The sequence below is a fragment of the Lepus europaeus genome, chromosome 2 (genome assembly GCF_033115175.1).
Source record: "Lepus europaeus isolate LE1 chromosome 2, mLepTim1.pri, whole genome shotgun sequence".
Classification (NCBI taxonomy): domain Eukaryota; kingdom Metazoa; phylum Chordata; class Mammalia; order Lagomorpha; family Leporidae; genus Lepus; species Lepus europaeus.
Window position 1 is genome coordinate 159,778,427 of NC_084828.1, and position 20,579 is coordinate 159,799,005.

The following is a 20,579-nucleotide window of genomic DNA, read 5'->3' on the forward strand; positions in this document are numbered from 1 at the left end:
CCATAGCAGAGAGCTGGATTGGGAGAGGTGTAGCCGGACTAGAACTGGTACCAATATGGGATGCCAGCGCTTCAGGCTGAGGTTTTAACCCGCTGTACCACAGTGCTGCCCCAAGTTGTTGTTTGTTTTTGTTTGTTTGTTTTTTTAAGATTTTATTTATTTGAGAGGTAGGTACAGAGAGAGAGAGAGAGAGAGAGATCTTCCATCCACTGGTTCACTCCCCAAGTGGCCGCCGAGGCCAGAGCTGTGCCAATCAGAAGCCAGGAGCTTCTTCCAGGTCTCCCATGCAGGTGGAGGGGCCCAAGTGCTTGGGCCATTTTTCACTGCTTTCTCAGGCCACAGAGCTGGATTGGAGGTGGAGCAGCTGGGACTAGAACCAGTGCCTGTATGGGATGCCAGCGCTGCAGGCGGATGGTTAACCTGCTGCACCACAGCACCAGCCCCCAAGTTCTTTCTTAATTCCCATTTTTAAAGGCCCTCACATGCATGAGTACCCTCATATTTTTATGAAACAGTCACTGTGCTATGGGATATCAGGAATTACTTGGGATTCCTAAGTGGGTAGATAAGAACTTGTACAGTACCCCGCACCACTGCTCCTTCTCTTTGGAGCATGTTGGACCACTCTCGCTCCCCCACCCCTTTCTCCACTCTGATGCTGTGTGCAGCCCCTTTCCAGCATGTTTCTCATCTTTACCTAGGCCTTTCAGAGCTATGTCTAAAATACACCAGAATTGGGGTATTATGTGACTGTGGGCAAGGCCCTCTCGTCCTAGAAACACACGATGGGTGGGGCTTGGACAGACTTTCCCCGGAGCATCTCCTGTGAAGACAGCCACATTCCTCTCTGCCGCTGACCTGAGCTCACTGCCATTGCCCCCAGCCCACTCGCTTGCTGGACCAGCTCATCCTGACTTTGCTAGGACAACTTAGAAGGGGAAAAAAGATGAAAACTGTGGATGCCACTGTATCATCAGTTTTGTTTTATTTTTCTCTATAATATGCACATGAACTCTTCTAGTGACAGTGAATTTCTCAAACTTTCTATTCAGGCAACAATGGGTGGTCTTTCCCAGGGGTTTCTCAGACCTTTCATGGTGATTGCTGAGACCCCAGGCCAGGGACCCCCCTCCCCCCCACCGTTGGAGACTTTTCAGGGTCTCTGTTATGTTCTTGATTATTGCAGCTACACTGTTCACTTGTTAAAGTTTAGCAGAAATGTAGTAATTTTTTTCTTATGTAATTGTTGTTGATTGGATTGTAATGTTCTTGATTGGATTCCTGAACTTGCACCTTTTCTGAAATTTCAGGAAGGTGTGTACACACACAGAAGGCAGGCTGCAAAGCAGGAATCTTAATCTGGAGCTGTAGTTAGGACCACAGGGGATGCACTGAGAATCTCAAAGCCCCTATTCCTAGCTGGTTCTCCCATTTCCAGCAACCTGGACCGGTGGTTCCCAATGCAAATCAACTGTTTACCGCTCAGCAGGGGGAGCTGTTTAAATGTATAGATTTTGGGTCCTGCTGTAGACATTCTACCTCATGCAGCCTGGGGAGTAATCTAAGAGTCTTCATTTTTAGTTATATAGATGATTTTGATGCACAGTGGAATTTGGGGACCCCGTTTTTCTTTACAATTCACATAATCTACTCATGTCAGCACATTGTTAAGCATCTGCTCTCTGTTACTTAAGGGGCTGGGAGAAGTATGCCCAAGCTAATGTCACCTCTAGGTTAGACTAACCTCACTCTTGTTTTTCTCATAGCCTCATGGAGCTGGACCTGGCCAAAACAGTATGGCTTTAGGAGGCGCTTGGGAATAGTGTCAGTACTACACTTTAGAGGCCTGGCTCCTGGTCTGTAGAGAGGCATTTAGAGTAGATGGAAGTATGGAGAATTTAGAGTAGCCTTTTACTTTCAAGTCTTCATAACTAGGTAAGAGATTACTCATCTTGTTCTGCACCTGTGTATCAGTGTGACCTTCCTCTTCTTAGTCCACAACTCAGCCAGCTGCAGTCTGGTGACGTCACAGCCATTATTAACCAGCGTCTGCAGATTCTCCGCCTGTTTTAGTTAAGGCTGTACCATCAGCTGGTGGCTTACAAGCAGCAGAAATGTATCTCTCAGTTCCCGAGGGTGGAATCTAAAGTCATGGTGCTGCGTCTTCGTGTCTGGCGAGGGCCTGGTCCGAGTGCCCATCCGGTGTCTGCTTGCTGCGCCCTCACTTGATGGAAGAAAGCTGGGGTGGGGAGGATCTCTTTTAGGACACTAATCCCGTTCATGAAGACTTCCACCTTAATGACCCCCAGTGGCCCCACCTCCTCCTAACAGCATCACATCAGAGGGACTCAAACACATAGGCAGGTAGGTTTTAAATGACCAGGGACCGGTTCTGCTCCCAGGAGATGAAGCAGCAGGGATCAGAGCCTTTCACTGGAGGGGTTACTGCACGTTCTTAGAGGGACAGAAGGCTAAGAGCGCTCCCTGCATACCACCTTGTGAAAATTACAGTCCACTGCCATGTACACGCACCTATGACTCCATAGTGTCGGCAGTGGTAAGTGATCTAACCATGTGCTCATATGTTCAGTTGAAGACAAGTTTTTAGTAGTTCTTGGGAACACCCATCGCAGTTTAAATGGCCATATCGTCAGAGCCAGTGGGAATCATTAACAGTGCTGATCACTGCCATTTAATGAGAGACTCCTGCGAGTCTCTGGCTCCACAGGGTTCTTCCTCAGTTATCATTTAATTCCTAAGCCATTCCTGTGAGGCAGGTGTGTGAACGTGGGTTTAGGGTTACAGCGGGCTCTCGGGCACACACAGCTAACTCACTGTCTGTGCCGACTCACTGTTGGAGTGCTACTGCTTCTGCCAGTTGGGGCCCTTTTCTTTCACCCATGATTTCTCCCCAAGTTCTGTTTCTCTGAGTTTTTGTAAGCACGTTCCCATAACCTGTGTTTAGTTGTTGCTACTCCTACCCCATGGTGGAGTTGGGGAAAGCAGAGCTCACATGTAGCCTTTTTACTCCCCTATTCCTCATCTCCTCTCAAATGAAGGAGTCAAAACTGGTTCTTGTCCAGTGTCGAAACCCCTCACCCACCTAGCACACAGCTTTCCATTCATGGTTATTAAGAGAGCAGTGCTGCCTGCCCCGCAGGAGTTCGGGTGGTGAGTGCCGGCTGGGTTTTCTGCCATTCTCTCCGAGCTCACGGCACTGCTCTGGGAGCAGTTCGAGGTGAGTCGGGCACTCTCACCACCCATGCTAAGTCATGCTGTGGGGAGGCAGCCCGCTTCCCAAGAGTTTTGTCTTTTCCCCCTTCACTTTTTAGTACCATAGTACTCCACTTACTGGTTTGGGAAGCTAAATTAAGCGCTTCCAAAATTTCTAGAATTAGGATAAAATTTGTTAAAACTTAATATACGTGGGAGGTGGGTTGTTTGGCATGGCGGTTGAGCTGCTACGTGGGATGCACATATTCCGCGTTCGAGTGGGTCTGAGTCCCCACCCGGCTCAGGCTTCCTGTTGTCCCCTGGGAGCAGGTGAAAGCTCAAGTCCCTGGGCCCCTGCCGCCCATGTGGGGACCTGGACTGACCTGGCAGCTCCCAGCCCTGGCTGTGGTGAGCAGCGGGGGAGGAACCAGCAGAACGGAAGGCGTCTTTCAAATCTTTAAAAAGTTACATGTATGCTTCAATACAAAGTGCTCTGGAAGCCAAGCAATGCTTTGGAAGGGTTCTGTGGTCAGAGTGTGGTGTAACCAAGAGTAACAGGTATTAGTGTCCTAACCATAATAGAGAACCAGTAACAGGATTTTATCTTGAAATGAAAATTGGATAACTTGTCATCATTCTCTTCCCACCCAGCATGGCTATTGGTTTATGAGATAGAAAAAAGCGTGGCCATCTTTTGGATCTTTTTAGGGTAAGATTATTGAGATACAAGAGCAAGGGAGGAAAAACAGCCAGTGTGTCAGAAAACAAAACTTTTGCGCTTAAAACTGCTGCCATTTGTCAGTATGTGCTAAGGTGTTTAAGTATTTACACTTTGTTCTGTGGCAAGGAGAGGTTTGAGAATTGAGTAACATTTCCTGCTTATTAAGAGCCAAGTAAACTTGGAATGACTTTAACATTCTGTAATCATCCAGTTGACTTGCCCGGAGGCTGATGTTTGCTATAGTTTCTACATCAGAAAGATACTTCTGTTTTCTGAAGAAAAGTTACACATTTAATAGAAAGGTGGGAGGGGTGCTCTTTTCCCCCTTTTATGATACAGTGTGAAAGTCGGGTGATGCCACCATCTGCTTAGCTGTTGATGTGTCTTTGCAGCGCTGGTCCCAAAGGTGATAACATCTATGAGTGGAGATCCACCATTCTGGGGCCTCCAGGATCTGTGTACGAGGGTGGCGTCTTCTTTCTCGATATTACTTTTACACCAGAATATCCCTTCAAGCCTCCAAAGGTAAGGAATTCCCCTGATTTATGTTCAGATTTGCTAGTTCCCATAAGAGCCCAGTGAGGGTTTTCTCAACTTAACTGTTAAGCAAAAAACTCAGTGGAGGCGGGGCAGGCTTTGTGGCCCAGTGCATCCGGCTACCACCCGGGGTGCCCACATCCCATACACCAGTGTCAGTTCTGGCTACTGTTCCTATTTTTAATCTTTGTTTTATATATTTGAGAGAGAGAGCTCTTCCATCCACTGGTTCACTCCCCAAATGCCTGCAACCACCCAGGCTGGGCCAAAGCTGAGGTCTGGGTGATCAACCCAGGTCTCCCATGTGGGTGGCAGAGCGCCAATGACCTGAGCCATTGCCACTGCCACCCAGGGTCTGCATTTGCAGGGAGCCGGAGGCCGGAAGTGAACTCAGGTACTGCTGTCATGGGAAACAAGCATCTTAACTGCTAGGCTAAAAAGCCAACCTCTAGTCATTTTTACTTTGGTCTCCTGATTTTTATTTGTGGAAATACATGATATGCACCAATTACAATACCTCCTGCTTGTGTGGCTCCTGCGGACTGGTCCTTGCCCACACTGGGCTTCTCACTCACGGAGACTCCCTCTATAAATCCTAGGGTTCTGGTAGACAGGGTGGCTGCAGGAACTGGTAGAACTCAAGTCCTGAACAGCTTCTTGGTTGTGTAGCCAGTGCCTACTAAGCATTTTGTCATGTATAGACTATGTTGTACCTCAGATTTTATGAGGTATTAAAGATTGTGTAGTACTACCAGCTAACACAAGAGGTCAGCAAACAATTAGCTATTCATGCTTCAAATGCTAATATTTAAACAGCAACGTTGCTGAAGATGAACTCAGGAGGGTACTGAACTTTAGCTTTTTATCAGACATTACTTTTAAAATGAAATTGATAATTCCTGATACAGGACCAATGAACATTTAAAAAAATATTAACTTTCACTTTATTAGAGCTAGATCTTCCATCTGTGGTTTGCTTCCCAATGTGCAAAACTGCCAGAGTGTACTCTGCCAGGCTGAAACCCCATCTGGCCTCACACACGGGTGGCCTGGGCGCATTCGCAGGACCAGGCACCCCAAGCGGCAGTCCCAGTGTTATTCTTAAACAGTTGCTATTGTTTGACTTTTCTTTTAGGTTACATTTCGGACAAGAATCTATCACTGTAATATTAACAGTCAAGGAGTTATCTGCTTGGACATATTGAAAGATAATTGGAGTCCAGCACTAACCATTTCTAAAGTCCTCCTTTCCATCTGCTCACTTCTTACAGACTGTAATCCTGGTAAGGTTAATAATTCTCTACCTTGTTTTATTTTTCCTCACCTGAAAAAGACAAAAATGAAGTTGCTTTTCAGAGAAAGTTCTAATTGAGATGAGTTGGCAAAGGGAGCAACTTCACCATTGTCTAGTATGTTCTAGGAACAAGATATTTTAAACTGAAGAGTCGAAAGTCTGTCCTCCTAACCTCACCTGGGCTCACTGTCCCAGAGCTGCTTACTGAGGCAGGGCTCAGTTTTGAAATGGGATTTCTTTGCTAAATACTTAGTGACTCCTGAAGTGTGATTTTGTTGGGACTTCATTCCATTAAAAGTTTTCCCTGGATAAACCAATATAAAGATGCTGTTTTAAGTTGCCAGAAACACACTGTTCTCAATTGCAGGCCCAGGTGTTGGCCTGGTAACTTGAAGTGCCACAGCCACAAAGAATTCACACAGTGCATATTGCCACCACACGGCTGATGTTCTTTGTAGCCTGTAGCCCTGAACCCGCCCAACATGTTAAGAGCAAAGCGACTTAACTGGGTGGTGTCGGTTGAGAGAAATGGTGTTAACCAAGCAGTAAAGCCAGACCAGTACTGTGTCCCTCCTCCATGCAGTGTTTTGTAAAGTCTGGAAGGAAAAGCACCCAGAACAGTAGAGTGGTGTTTTACTTAGAGTTTAAACTGCACTTTCCTTTCTCCGAAGTAATCTACACTCTTCTTCTTCCAGCCGACCCTCTGGTGGGCAGCATTGCCACTCAGTACATGACCAACAGAGCAGAGCACGACCGGATGGCCCGACAGTGGACCAAGAGATACGCTACATAAATTGGGTTTTCACAATTCTTACATTATTTGTCTGTCACAGAAGAGAGCTGCTTATGATTTTGAGGGGATGGGGGAGGGTGGGAGTTGGTAAAGAGTAGGGTATTTCTATAACAGATATTATTCAGTCTTATTTCCTAAGATTTTGTTGTAACTTAAGGTATCTTGCTACAGTAGACAGAATTGGTAATAGCAACTTTTAAAATTGTCATTAGTTCTGCAGTATTAGCTAAAATGTAGAAAAGAATGTACATCTTGACATTTGGGTTTGGTTGCCTGTAGTATGTAAAACAGCTTAATTTTGTACAGGTTACATACATGGCCATTGATGTAAAGTCCCTTTATGACTACATACTTTTGTTTAAAAAAAATTGGAATTTGTTTTTCTCTTCTTGCAAGAGAATATTGATATTTAACAGAGTTTTTAGAGAGACTCATCTCATATATATAAAATGGACATGTGGCTATAAGACACCATATAGGAAATGAGTAGTTGATGTATTTTATTTTATATGCCAATCTACTTTATTGTGGAAAGATTAAAAGTTTGAATCAGGACTTGTGAAAACCTGTAGTGAAATACCTTAAGCTGTTAACTGTAAGGCGTGGATAGGAGTTGCTCGGTGGATTGGTTATATGTTGTGGACTACTTAAGTCCTCGTTTGTTACTGTGCTAATAAACAATATTAAAAACAACCACCTGATGCTGCTGAATTTATTTTGTCTTTATTGACAGATCTTTGCTCTAGAACAATTAAAAATACTTAATAAATAGCACTTACCTATGTTAGAATAGATACTTTTATGCAACAGAGTAGATTTTGAGATGTCTTAGAAAAGGTTAAATAACTGAGGTTTTCAGTTTTCAGTTTCTTTAAAAGCATTTTCTAACTTGCAGATGCTGTGGAAGCAAGTACATGAGAAACGGGTTGTGTCACAAGGATAGCTAAATGGGCACCACATTGGAGGGCAGTTTGACCCCACTTGAGGCTACACATCCCATAACCCAGCAGTTCTGCTTTTGGGTCTCCTCCAGAGAAACCCAGCCAGGGCCACGTACACTGACTACAGCATTTTAAAAGAATCCACTAACACAGATCCTAAGCTGCATTCTGTGGGAAAAAAAGCAAACTGTAAAAGATCAATAATCACCCCAACCGAGAAGCAGGAGTGTGCCTTAATAGCTGAGCGATAGCTTTCTGACTAAAACAAAAGATATTTATGATGAGAAATTGCAATTACACAATAGCAATAACTGACTTACCACCTTTTATATGTATTTTTTTATGGAATAACTTATTTCAAATTTCACATTCACATCAAATAGTTAACTTTTATAACTGAAACCACTAAGTACTTGCTTCCTACTTTTTAGTTATAATGTTGTCAACTTGTTAAATACAACTGGTCACACTACTAGGGTGTTACCAGAATCTTCAGAGAATCCTGGCACAAGCTCAGGTATCTATTGTAAAACTACCATGATTTTTATTTTACTGCATATGAGTAGGTATCTAGAAAATGATTCTAGAAAATACAGTGTTTCTTTTGGAAAATGAGAGCTTTACTGTCAGGAAGAAGCAGTTTTGCCCTCTGGTTTAAACACGCGTCTGGCGGAAGGAAGAGATTGAGGAACCGTTTTAGACGACCTGCTCCCTCCAGCCATGCCGACCACAATTTGAGCAAAACCAAACTGAGTTTTGTTCTAAGTAGCAGAAGTCTCTATGGGATAACATTTAGCTTACTTAAGACTCCCATACTGATCATTGTTACTGGTCAATTTTATACTTGTAGACAATAGATGATTAATGAACTTTTTAAAACAGTTGTGTTTGGACTAAGAAGTCTGCATAGGGAAAAGCATTGTGGTGCAAATTAACTTGCTGCCTGCATCCCACATAAAATTTCTGGTTCAACTCCCCGCTATTCTGTAATCCAGCTCCCTGCTAATGAGCTTGGGAAGGCAGCAGAAGATGGTACAGTACTTGAGCCCCTGCCACCCTTGTGGGAGGCCAGGATAGAGTTCCTGGCTCCGGATCTGCCCAGCTCTGGCTGCTGTGGCCATTTTCAGGGGTGAATCCACAGATGGGAGACCAATCTCTGTCCCTCCAACCTTTCAAATTTTTTTCCTAAAAACTTATTTATTTGAAAGGCAGTTGCACAGAATAGGGGAGAGAGAAGGGTGAGGATGGAGAGGCCTTCTATCCGTGGGTTCACTCCCCAAATGGCCACAATGGCCAGAGCTGGGCAGATCTGGAGCCAGGAGCTTCTTCCAGATCTCCCATGAAGGTGCAGAGGCCCAAGGACTTGGGTCATCTGCTGCTGCTTTCCCAGGCCATAGCAGAGAGCTGGATCAGAAGTAGAGCAGCCAGGACTTGAACCAGCACCTGTATGGGATGCCAGCACTACAGGCAGTGGCTTTAACTGCTGTGCCACAGCGCAGACCCCCTCAATCTTTAAAAAAGTAGTTTAGTTACATAAAATGAATTTGACAGCTTCTGAAACAGCGTGGGGGAGGGGAGGAGTTAAATGCATTACATACTGTCCAAACCTTATTTTACTGTTTTGAATACATAACAGGTGCTGATTTCAGGGACAGGTTTTATAATGCTAGAATGAGAAAATTTCATATCAAGCAATAGTAATAAACGTAGCCAAAATAATTTAGTTACAGCCTAAAGTGCAGCACATTACGTCCTCAGGGGTTTCCCAAGGACCAAAGGTAGACACAGACGGCCTGTTGTAAACCTTCATCTCCTACAGACCAGCCAGCGCTTCGCGGGGTTGCTGAGGCCTAGTTCTCCGAGCTGGAGTTGCCTTTGTTTTTCCGCCCCGGCAGAGGGAAGCCCGACTTGCTCTGGGGCTGGGAGAGCTTGCTGGCCAGCAGCATGAAGGGCTCGATGAGCGTCCTGCGGTCAGTGGCGGTCACCTCCCACAGCCTCACCTTCTCACTCCTGGCCCACTGCTGCGCCACCTCAGCGTCCACTTGTCTCTGCTCCGAAAGGTCAGTCTTGTTTCCTAACACGACGATCGCTACCTGAAGGAAAAGGCATGGAAAAGATGGTACCGGCACTCTGCCACCCACGGTCCCTGTGCAGAACGGAGGAATGAGAAAGCTGCTCCATTTACCCGCTTCGCAGAATGGATTCTCAGATGGCACCGGGGAGTAAGAGCAACGACGCCCCTCCCTCCTCAGCACGTTTTTGTTAACAATGCAGAACGTATGGTGGCTTACCTCCATGGTGAATGAAAGAGTCATGGGAAATTAACATCTAAGATATGAGCAGTGGTTTCTGTGTGGCTATACTTGAGGTCTGAGAGAGTTTGCAATACAGGACTTCAAACATCAAACAAAATACACCTGGCACTGAGTTCTGAACCCCTAGAAGTTAGGTTCCATGAACACAGGCTTTTTGTTTTACTTCTTTGAGAGGTAGAGCTTCAGACAGTGAGAGGGAGAGACAGGCCTTCCATGTGCTGGTTCACTCCCCAAATGGCCGCAAAGGCCAGAGCTGCACCGATCCAAAGCCAGGAGCCTAGAGTTTCTTCCAGGTCTCCCGCATGGGTGCAAGGGCCAAAGGGCCCCATCCTCTACTGCTTTCCTAGGCCATAGCAGAGAGCTGGATTCAAAGAGGAGCACCCAGGACTAGAAGCGTCACCCATGTGGGATGCCGGCACCACAGGTGGACGCTTAACCTACTGTGCCACAGCGCCTGCCCCCACAGGCACTTTGTGTGTTCACATTGTTCCCAGTGCCTGCTAAATATGTATTCATGTGCGGGCCAACGTGCTAAATACCAGTCATCCAGTTAAACAGGAATGCTTCCCAGGCACAGGGTCAGGTGACCAGAGCACAGCAATCACAACACAGTCCAGGTGCCCAGGGCCACAGCAGAAGAGGTAAGCCCAAGAAGTGACCGTACGGAAGGCCACGGGATGGGGCAGCAAAAGACCACTAGGACTCCAAGGACCCCTGAGGAGCAGCTGGGGTGGAGATGCTGGGTGCCGCCCGCCCTCCCTCTAATTCAAGTCCTGCTGAGCTCCGCAGGGCAGGGTGAAAGAGCGGCCCCACGGTGCTGGTTGTCCTGGTAAATCTTGTCCTCCATCTCAAAGCAGGGGCTGTGCCCTCAAGCCTGTCACCTCTTGGACTCACATCTCCACGTACACCCCCTTGTCTTACTCCCACCTCCTCCTCCCCAACAACAGAAGCTAACACTGCCCCCTAGAATTTGGCAGAATGCCCACTCCACCGCACCCATCTGTCTGGCCCAGTTCAGCTCTACAAGCCCATGCTCCCCACCTTACACTTCTAGCACCAAACTGGGGGCCAGGGATGTTAAGGTGTCCTCCTTGACCCTCAAAATGCTGCCTCCAACAGTGTCCCTCCCTAAAAGCCCCAGTGGAAGCCTGGCGCTGCTAGGCTCCTGTAGCTATAAGATGTTCCCCGCCCCCCACCCCCAGCCCATTGCTGGCCCATCACAAGTGGACACCCCTGCCATTGGTCACATTCCTAGTCATCATACCAGACACATGGGTGGCACTTCGAGTATCTGGGGGCTCAGTCCTTTGACTCCTCCAGTGGTCTTAACCATCCTTACCTCAGCCAGTCAGATCCCAGACCTCAACTGCGCCCCCGTGAGATCTCCCACCCAAGTGCTAACCAGGACCAACCTGGCTTAGCTTCCGCGATCAGACGAGATCGGGCGTGTTCAGGGTGGTATGGCCATAGACCCATGAGATCTCAATCCCAGGCATCCCTATGACCCCTCGTGCCTAACCCTGCAACTGCACCACAAGCACACACGCCAGCCTCCATCACTCTCCTTCCTTTCTGCTCATGTCCCCAGTGCCTCTTCACCGACCTCTTCTGCCCCCACTATCCCATCGTATTCACCTGGCAAAAGCCATCCCCTGTTACATTCTTAACCAGACTTGGCCTACACTACTCCGCTGGATGGGGCTGGAGAAAACACACAACCCTGTTGGCTGGTCCCAGTGGATGACCACTGGCCTCAAATGAGCTGGCATTCCCCCAGCATACCTACTGCTTTGTCTCTGCCGACTCCGGAACTGGGCAGCATCTCTACCTCAGCCCCGCTTCTCCAAGCTCTGAAACCTCTGCTTCCTCTCCCACCTTCCTTCCCGTCCACTGACTGCCACACTATTTCAGTGAGAAAACAAAGAAAAAGACATCCAAGTGCTTCCACCACCCCATGTCACAACCTGCCCTCTCCCAGCCTGCTTCACTCTGCTCCTAAACCCAGCGTCTTACCTGGACAATGACACCATCATTAGCTTTCTCCTCCCCTCGGAATCCCTCCCATGAGCACCCTGACACTGTTGGCCCTCACAAATAAACATTTCCACATCTCCTCCAGGTCCTTTCTGTCCTCCTTCATAGCAAAGCTGTGTCAAAGAGCTGTGTCTCCTGCATTCCATTCTCTTATGGCCACTCCAATCAGACTTCACATCACTATACTACTAAAATGGCTTTGGGTCCAGACCTCCAAATTCATATTCAATATGAATATGACCTTCATATATAATATGAAACTACCCAATTCTTAGTCTTTAGCCTTTTTTGAAAAAAAAAAAAAAGTTATTTGAGAGGTAGTGTTGAAGACAGAGGGAGAGACAGAAGGATCTTCCATCTGCTGGTTCACTCTCCAAAGGGCCACAATGGCTGGAGCTGGGCCGATCCAAAGGCAGGAGCCAGGACTTCTTTTGGGTCTGCCATGTGGGTGCAGGAGCCCATGCACTTGGGCCATCCTCCGCTGCTTTCCCAGGCCATAGCAGAGAGCTGGATCGGAAGTGGAGCAGCCAGGACTTGAACTGGCACCATATGGGATGCCTGGGCCACAGGCGGGGTCTTAACCTGCTATGGCACAGCGCCAGCCCCAGTCTGCAGCCTTTTTGACCAATCTGCATCATTTGACATAGTCTCTTTACTCCCTGCTTCAGTTTTTCATTTTTACAAGCTTTTTATTTAATATTTACATTTACCTTTAAAAATAAAAACTGGAGGAAAGCCCATGAACTGTTTTGTTCTCCATTCTGCATGATCACCGTATCACGTCTCTTCCTGTTTCCTCTACCACACTCCTAATTTACTTTAGTCCTTGTGGACCCTCTTCTCCATAATGGCTTCTTTTTGTCTTAAACTGCAATCCAGGCAGAATAATAGGTGGGCTGAGCAGCTCCTTTACACCTCTGAAGTCCCCTACATAAGCTTTCTTCACCATCCTCACACCTTATCGACTTAGCCTTCCTTTGGAAATTGTGTCATAACCACACGTGTTTCCCAGATGTGCAGTTTAGGAAGATTACCTGGCAGTAGTAAACAGACTGGATTAGGAAAGGTAGCAGCCATATGAAGATATTTACAATAAACCAGGCAAGTTAGGATGGCGACAGTAACAACAGAAAGGAAACCGGCCCAGGAGTTCATGAAATGAGGTTGGCATTGTGGCGCAGTGGGTGAAGCTACTACCAGAGACGCCAGCACCCTATGTGGGAGCCAGCTGGAGTCCTGGCTGCTCCACTTCTGATCCAGCTCCCTGCTAATGGCCTGGGAAAGCAGCAGAGGATGGCCCAAGCACTTAGGTCCCTGGATCTATGAGAGAGCCAGATGAAGCTCCAAGCTCCTGGCTTTGGCCTGGTCCAGTGGCCATTTGGGGAGTGAGCCAGCAGATAGAAGATCTCTGTCTCTTCCTCACTCTGCCTTTAAAATAAAATAAAAAATAAAAAAATAAAAAAAAAAAAAACTTGGAAAACAAAAAAGTTCTGTGAAGACAAAATGGATAGGATTTGGTTGCAGAATTGGCTGTGGATAAAAAGAAGTTAAAGATACCCGAAGTGGTTTCAAATCCTGGTTTTAACTCCGACGTGCTAGAGGGCCACTACTTTCCCGCTACCTTTGTGATCTGTAACTTACATAAGCCTAAGTTTCCATCTCTGCAAACAGGGAGGACACCCCCTACCCCAGTACGGCTTCTGTGAAGATGGAGCTCAACTGTAAGTGCCAAAGTGCCGCGCTGGCACAGACACACGGCGTCGTGCTTACGGGCATGAGAGGAGGCTAGAAACAGGACGACTGCAAGGACCGTGGGTGAGTGTTCCATCTTCCCACCACACATGTCCCACCAGAGAAAGGGGTGATGGAGGACCTCTCCAACTTGACTGACAATGCCCCTCCCCAAGGTGGGGTGGGGGATCTGCCTCATAGAGCCTGGACATCAACAGCACAGGAGAATGAACCTGGGGCTACTGGCCCAAGAGAACCGGGCCTCCTGCTTCCTGTTTTATCCCCTTTAATCTAGAAGAGCTGGGTCTGTAGTGCGGACTGACCTCACACACTCTGCTTCCGTGGTGCACAAACAGATCAAGACAGCCAGGCCGGACCAGTCTCACCAACTGTGAGAAAAGAATGGCTGAGCCGGCCCCGAGGAGGGAGGAAGGCACTGTTCGGGTTTGCTTACCTCGAAGACAGAGCAGCCTGGGTTCCTGCCTTGAAGTCACAACGCCCCTGGGATTTGTAAAGTGTGGCCAGTGGCTGTCCTCTGGGTAGGAGGCAGGAAGGGCAATGTGCAAAGGGCCTGGCAGTGCCGACCGGCGGCCAGTGCCATGCGAGGCAGGCGCACCATACGGCACACCCCCTGCTTCCTACAGTGCGGGCTTCACTCACCCTCTGACGCCCTCATCTCTTGGTTTTCCTCCTGCTTCATGGGCAACTTTTTAGACTCCTTTGCTGGTTTCTCCTCAATGCTCCAACCTGAAAATGTTAAACTCCTTGCATCTCACCTTGTGTCCCAAATATCTACTGTAACACAGTGACCAAAGTCGTTTCAAAACAAGTCAAAAGATGTCCAAAGTCATTAAGAAAATGAAATTACTAAAATACCGTTTTCACCTAGCAAATTTGAAAAATCCAAACGTTTAATCCAACATTATTATTATTGTCAAAAGAGAAACATGTATTTTCCTACCATTCCTATGAAAGGCGATTTGGCAATATTTTACTCTTCGACTTAAGAACCCCATGTCTGGGGGTTCCAAGATGGCAGAATATAGTGACAGGGCGGTCTGATTTCGGCTGGGTGCAATTAATATAAAAAAGTGGAGGAAGTGCACTCCCAGGGTGAAGCTGCAGGGGAAACTGAGAGCAGTAGAAATGGCCCAGACCTGTGTGGAAGGTGCAGACACACAGCAAGGAGCAACGAGACAGCAAAGGAGCCAGCAGCTCGGATCCGGAAAAAAGCACCCGCCCCGGCAACCAGGTGAGATCGGACAGCACAGGCCCTGCCGCTGCTGATACAGCTGCAGGGAGAGCTCAGTGAACTGCACGGAGCTTGAGGCCAGCCTGGATCCCTCAGGGCAGCGGGCGACTGCTCACCCAGGGGCGGGGGTGAGGCGAAGCCATGCATCTCCCTCCCTCTCTCTCTCTCTCCTTCTCCCCCCTACAACGGCAACCTGCAGCCAGCGGTGAGAGGGCTGGCGCCATGTTTGGACATAAGCAGATAGAAGCTGCTGCAGCTCTTGTGTGTGTCCCAGAAGCTATTGGGGTCACCCTCCACCCCGTCAGCAGGGGCAACCACAACAGTTCAACACCACGACAGCTGCACCTGCCAGGCAATGGGTAGGGAGGGGGAGCCATCCCTAGGGAAGGGAAGTGCCGCCTGCGGGGACTCTCCTATGCACCCAGCGCAACTGTGAAGCGAGCGGTGCTGCAGCTGGTGGGCACTGTGCACGCCTGTGATTGAGAGATCTTACCAGAGAGGAAAACCCTTGTTCCCCATGGACTTTGAATCTGGTCAGGAGGACCAGACTTGATCCAGTGGGCTGGAACACACAGGGACAGTGACTGTGAACACCTCAATCTCCCTGCGGACAGAACGGGCTAGCAGGGTGGAGTGGCCCCACCTGCACTCCTTGACCGTAAGAGCCCTGAGAGGTGAGAATGAGAAAACACTGCGACTGTGTGAGAGGAGACAGGTGTAGCCGGGTTCTGGGCACTCACGAGGGCTGCTGCACACCCTCAGAGCTCCTTGGTTGCCCAGAGCAGCTCACAGCAGCAGGAATCGTGCTCACAGAAAGGACTGCACAGATCACATGTGCGGTTCATATGGCAGTGCGGATGAGTGTTGAACACACTGGGTGCTAACACCCTGGCATTGCTCAGCTTGGAGAAGGGGCGGGCACACCAACAGAAGGCACCATTCCTCTCCATCCAGTTAGCCAGAGGAGAGCTACCAGGCCCAACTTGGGTGTTATCCTGGATACTTATCCTGCAGCACTGACCAGAGCTCCCTGGCAGCACCCACTACACACCTCTTGGTATTCACAGACATTCTACTAAGCCACAGAGGCATAGCTCAAAGATGAAAGCCATCGGGGCCATGGAAGACCCAAAAACCAATATTCTACAAATGCCTAAAAATGCATGCAAAAATTCAAGACACAAGAATAAGGAAGACACTATGATCCCCCCAAAAGGTATAACATTTCAATATTAGAATGTAAACATGAAGAGATTGAGGAAATACCAGAAATGGAATTCAAAAATCTAATCATAAGGACTACTCTGAAGCAATCAGAAGCAAATCCACAAAGAAAACCATATATGACATGAATGAAAAATTTTCCCATGAAATTAAAATTTGAGAGAAATCAAAATGAAATATTAGAAATAAAGAATTCAATAGATCAAATAAAAAATGCAGTGGAAAGCCTTAACAACAGAGTAAGCAGAAGAAAGAATATCCGAGCTAGAAGACAAATATCTAGAAATTTTAGTCAGATCAAAAAAAAGAAGAAATTAGAAAACTTAAAAACAGTGTTGGAGATCTATGGGAAACTATCAAATGACCTAACATATGAGTCTTAGGAGTGCCTGAAGGTGTGGAAAGAGAGAAAGCACTGGAAGACCTATTTAGTGAAATAATTACAGAAAACGTCCCTAATTAGGAAAAAGAAAAGAATGTCCAAGTACAGAAAGCACATAGAACTCCTAACAGACATGACCAGAAAAGATCTTTACCACAACACACTGTAGTCAAACTTTCCACAGTAAAGTATAAAGAAAAGATCCTAAAATGTTCACAAGAGAAATACCACATCACTTTCAGAGGATCTTCAATTAGACTCACAGATGACTTCTCATCAGAAACCCTACTGGCTAGGAGAGAAAGGCAAGATATAGTCCAAGTCTTAAGAGGAAAAAAACTGTCAATCCAGAATACTGTACCCAGCAAAGCTCTCATTTATGAATGAAGGTGAAATAAAGACCTTCCATAACAAACAGAAATTGAAATTGTCACCACTGGTCCAGCCTTGCAAAAGATGCTAAAGGATGTACTACACACAGAAACACAAAAGGAAAGCCATCATCATGAAAGAAAGTGAAGACAAAAAAAAACTCCCAGTAAGACTACAAAAGAAATCCACAGTAAATGATAGGAATATTCATGGAAAAATGGTAGGGCCAACTAGTTATTTATCAAGAGACACCTTGAATATAAATGGCGCAACTCTCCAGTTAAGACTGGCCAAATGGATTAAAAACAAAGACCCATCTATTTGCTGCCTACAAGAAACACACCTCACCAACAAAGATACATGTAGACTGAAAGTGAAAGGATAGAAAAAGATATTCCATGCTAATGGAAAGAAAAAAAGGGCAAGTGTAGCCATCCTAATATCAGACAAAATAGACTTTAACACAAAAACTTAAAAGAGACAGAGAAGCACACTATGTAATGATTAAAGGATCATTCAACAGGAAGATGTGACTTGATAAATGTATATGGACCCAATGACCATCTGGCTATTAAACAAATGTTAATGGATCTAAAGGGAGTCAGAGATTCTAATACAATAGTAATGGGGACTTCAGCACCCCAACTTTCATCAATGCACAGATGAACTACATAGAAAACCAACAAACAGAGCTAATTGAAACTATGGACCAATGGACCTAACATATATCTACAGAACTTTTCACCCTACAGTTGCAGAATACACATTGTTCTCACCAGTGCATGGAACTTTCTCTAGGGTAGGACATATATTTGGCCATAAAGCAAGTCTAAGAAAATTTAAAAAAAAAATTCAAAATCATACCATGCACTTTCTCTGACCACAATGGATTGAAGCTCGAAACCAACAACTTAATTCCTAAGCCAGAAAAAAAAACAGGACAGAGAACTACAGACCAATTTCCCTGATGAATATATATGCAAAAATCTTCAACAAAATACTAGCCAATAGAATCCAACAACACATCAGAAAGATCATCCACCCAGACCAAGTGGGATTTATCCTTGGTATACAGGGATGGCTCAAAAACCAAAAAACAATAAATGTGATATACCACATTAACAAACCGAAGAACAAAAACCATATGATTATCTCAATAGATGCAGAGAAAGCATCTGATAAAATTCAATACCCTTTTGTGAGAAAACAAGCAAACTGAGTACAGAAGGAACATTCCTCAACACAATCAAGGCAATTTATAACAAACCCACAGCCAGCACCCTACTGAGTGAGGAAACATTGAAGGCATTCTCATTAAGATCCAGAACCAGACAAGGATGCCCACTCTCACCACTGATATTCAATATGGTCCTGGAAGTTTTAGCCAGAGCCATCAGGCAAGAAAAAGAAATCAAAGGGATACAAATTGAGAAGGAGGCAGTCAAACTATCCCTATTTGCAGATGACATGATACTATAGATAGGGAACCCAAAAGATTCCACTAAGAGACTATTGAAACTCATAAAAGTTTGGTAAAGCAGCAGGATATAAAATCAATACACAAAAATCAAAAGCCTTTGTATACACAGAAAACGCCAGGACTAAGGAAGAACTTCTAAGATCAAGCCCACTCACAATAGCTACAAAACATTTAAATACCTTGGAATAAATTTAACCAAGGATGTCAAAGATCTCTATGATAAAAATTACAAAATATTAAAGAAATAGAAGACATAAAAAAGTGTAAAAATCTTCCATGATCATGAATTGGAAGAATCAACATTATCAAAATGTCCATACTATCGAAAGCAATTTATAGATTCAACGTGATACCAATCAAAATATCAACAACATTCTTTTCAGATCTAGAAAAAATTATGCTAAAATTCATATGGAAACATAAGAGACCCTGAATAGCTAAAGCAATCTTAAACAATAAAAACAAAGCTGGAGGCATCATAATACCACACCTCAAAGCCTACTATAGGGCAGTTATAATCAAAGCAGCCTGGTACTGGCACAGAAACAGACATGTAGACCAATGGAGCAGAATAGAAACTCCAGAAATTAATCCACACATCTAAAACCAACTTATCTTTGACAAATGAGCAAAAAACAACCCGTGGAGTCACAGTCTGTAGCAAACGGTGCTGGGAAAACTGGATCTCCGCATGCAGAAGTATGAAACAAGACCCCTACCTTACACCTTACATAAAAATCCACTCAAAATGGATCAAAGACCTAAATCTATAATTTGATACCATCAAATTTCTAAAGAACATTGGGGGAACCCTATAAGACATTGGCATAAGGAAAGACTTCTTGGAAGAGATCCCAGAAGCACAGGCAATCAAAGTCAAAATTAATAAGTGGGAGTACATCAAACAGAAGCTTCTGCACTGTAAAAGAACACTCAGCAAAGTGAAGACACAACCAACAGAATGGGAGAAAATATTTGTAAACTATGCAGTTGACAAAGGGTTAACTTCCAGAATCTATAAAGAACTCAAGAAACTCAACAAAATGAAACAACCTAGTCAAGAAATGGGTAAAGGATGTGAACAGATATTTTCAAGAGAGGAAATTCAAATGGCTAATAGACACATGAAACAATGCTCAGAACTGGTAGCCATCAGAGAAATGCAAATCAAAACCACAATGAGGTTTCACCTCACCCCTATTAGAAGGGCACTCATACAGAAATCAACAAACAACAAATGCTGGCAAGGATATGGGGAAAGGGGTACCCTAATCCAATGTTGGTGGGAATGTAAATTGGTTCAGCAACTGTGAAAGACAGTTTGGAAATACCTCAGGAAGCTGAAATATAGACCTACCATATGACCCAGCCATCCACTGCTGGGAATTTATCCAAAGGAAATGAAATCAGCATATGAAAGAGTGATCTGTATCCCCAGGTCCATTTCAGTTCAATTTACAATAGCTAAGATATGGAATCAACAGAGATATCTGTCACCTGAAGACTGGATAAAGACATTATGGTATATATACACTATGGAATATTACACATATATACACTATGGAATACTACACAGCAGTTAAAAATGAAATCTTGTCATTTGTAACAAAATGGATGCAACTGGAAACCATTATACTTAGTGAAATAAGCCAGTCACAAAAAGACAAACACCATATGGCCTCTCTGATCTGTGGTAAGTAATAGAGTACTTAAAATATAATCTATAGGAGCAAAATTGACACATGATGAACTGCCCTTGCCTTGACTGTTGATGAACAATGTTTTTCTTGTTTTTTTCTTTTTTATTCATACTATTCAGTGAACTCTACTTAGTGTAGGGTTAATTTTATGAGTGTATAAAATTAACTGAAAACTGATTTTGGTAAAAAATAAGAATGGGAAAGGAAGAGGGAGGTGGAAAAAAGGTGGGGGTATGGGTGGGAGGGAGGCAGAGGGGGAAGAACCACCGTGCTCCTAAATTTGTATATATTAAATTAATGAAGCTGTGTTCCTTAAACAACAACAAAAAAAAAGTTCACAGAAAAAAAAGAACCCCATTTCTGAGGATCTATTTTACAATAATACTCTAAAACATACAAAATAGCAAAAATAAAATTATTTGTTATAGGGACTGGCCTTGTGGTACAGTGGGTTAAATCGCTGCCTGTGATGCCAGCATTCTATATAGGCGTGCCAGTTCAACAACTGGTTATCTGCTTCTAATCCAGGTTCCCGCTAATGGTCCTGAGAAGGCAGCAAAGATAGCTCAAGTGCCTAGGCCCCTGCTACC

At 45.3% G+C, this 20,579-nt stretch overlaps 2 protein-coding genes across 4 annotated transcripts in view; one reads left to right on the plus strand and one right to left on the minus strand.

Moving 5' to 3' along the window:
* UBE2E1 (ubiquitin conjugating enzyme E2 E1) overlaps positions 1-7,251 on the plus strand; it is a 75,386-nt gene extending 68,135 nt beyond the window's left edge. The window contains exons 4-6 of the mRNA XM_062215236.1: positions 4,327-4,459; positions 5,607-5,754; positions 6,461-7,251. Coding sequence (XP_062071220.1) covers positions 4,327-4,459; positions 5,607-5,754; positions 6,461-6,558 — 379 coding nt within the window. The 3' untranslated portion in view covers positions 6,559-7,251. The remainder of the gene's footprint in view (positions 1-4,326; positions 4,460-5,606; positions 5,755-6,460) is intronic.
* Positions 7,252-7,267: 16 nt separating this feature from the next.
* NKIRAS1 (NFKB inhibitor interacting Ras like 1) overlaps positions 7,268-20,579 on the minus strand; it is a 48,524-nt gene continuing 35,212 nt past the window's right edge. For 2 of the 3 annotated variants that reach the window (XM_062215252.1, XM_062215261.1), the window contains one exon: positions 9,095-9,592. In XM_062215252.1, coding sequence (XP_062071236.1) covers positions 9,350-9,592 — 243 coding nt within the window. In that variant the 3' untranslated portion in view covers positions 9,095-9,349. Of the gene's footprint in view, positions 7,457-9,094; positions 9,593-20,579 lie in introns of those variants that run through there. The other variant, XM_062215271.1, reaches the window with a different exon arrangement.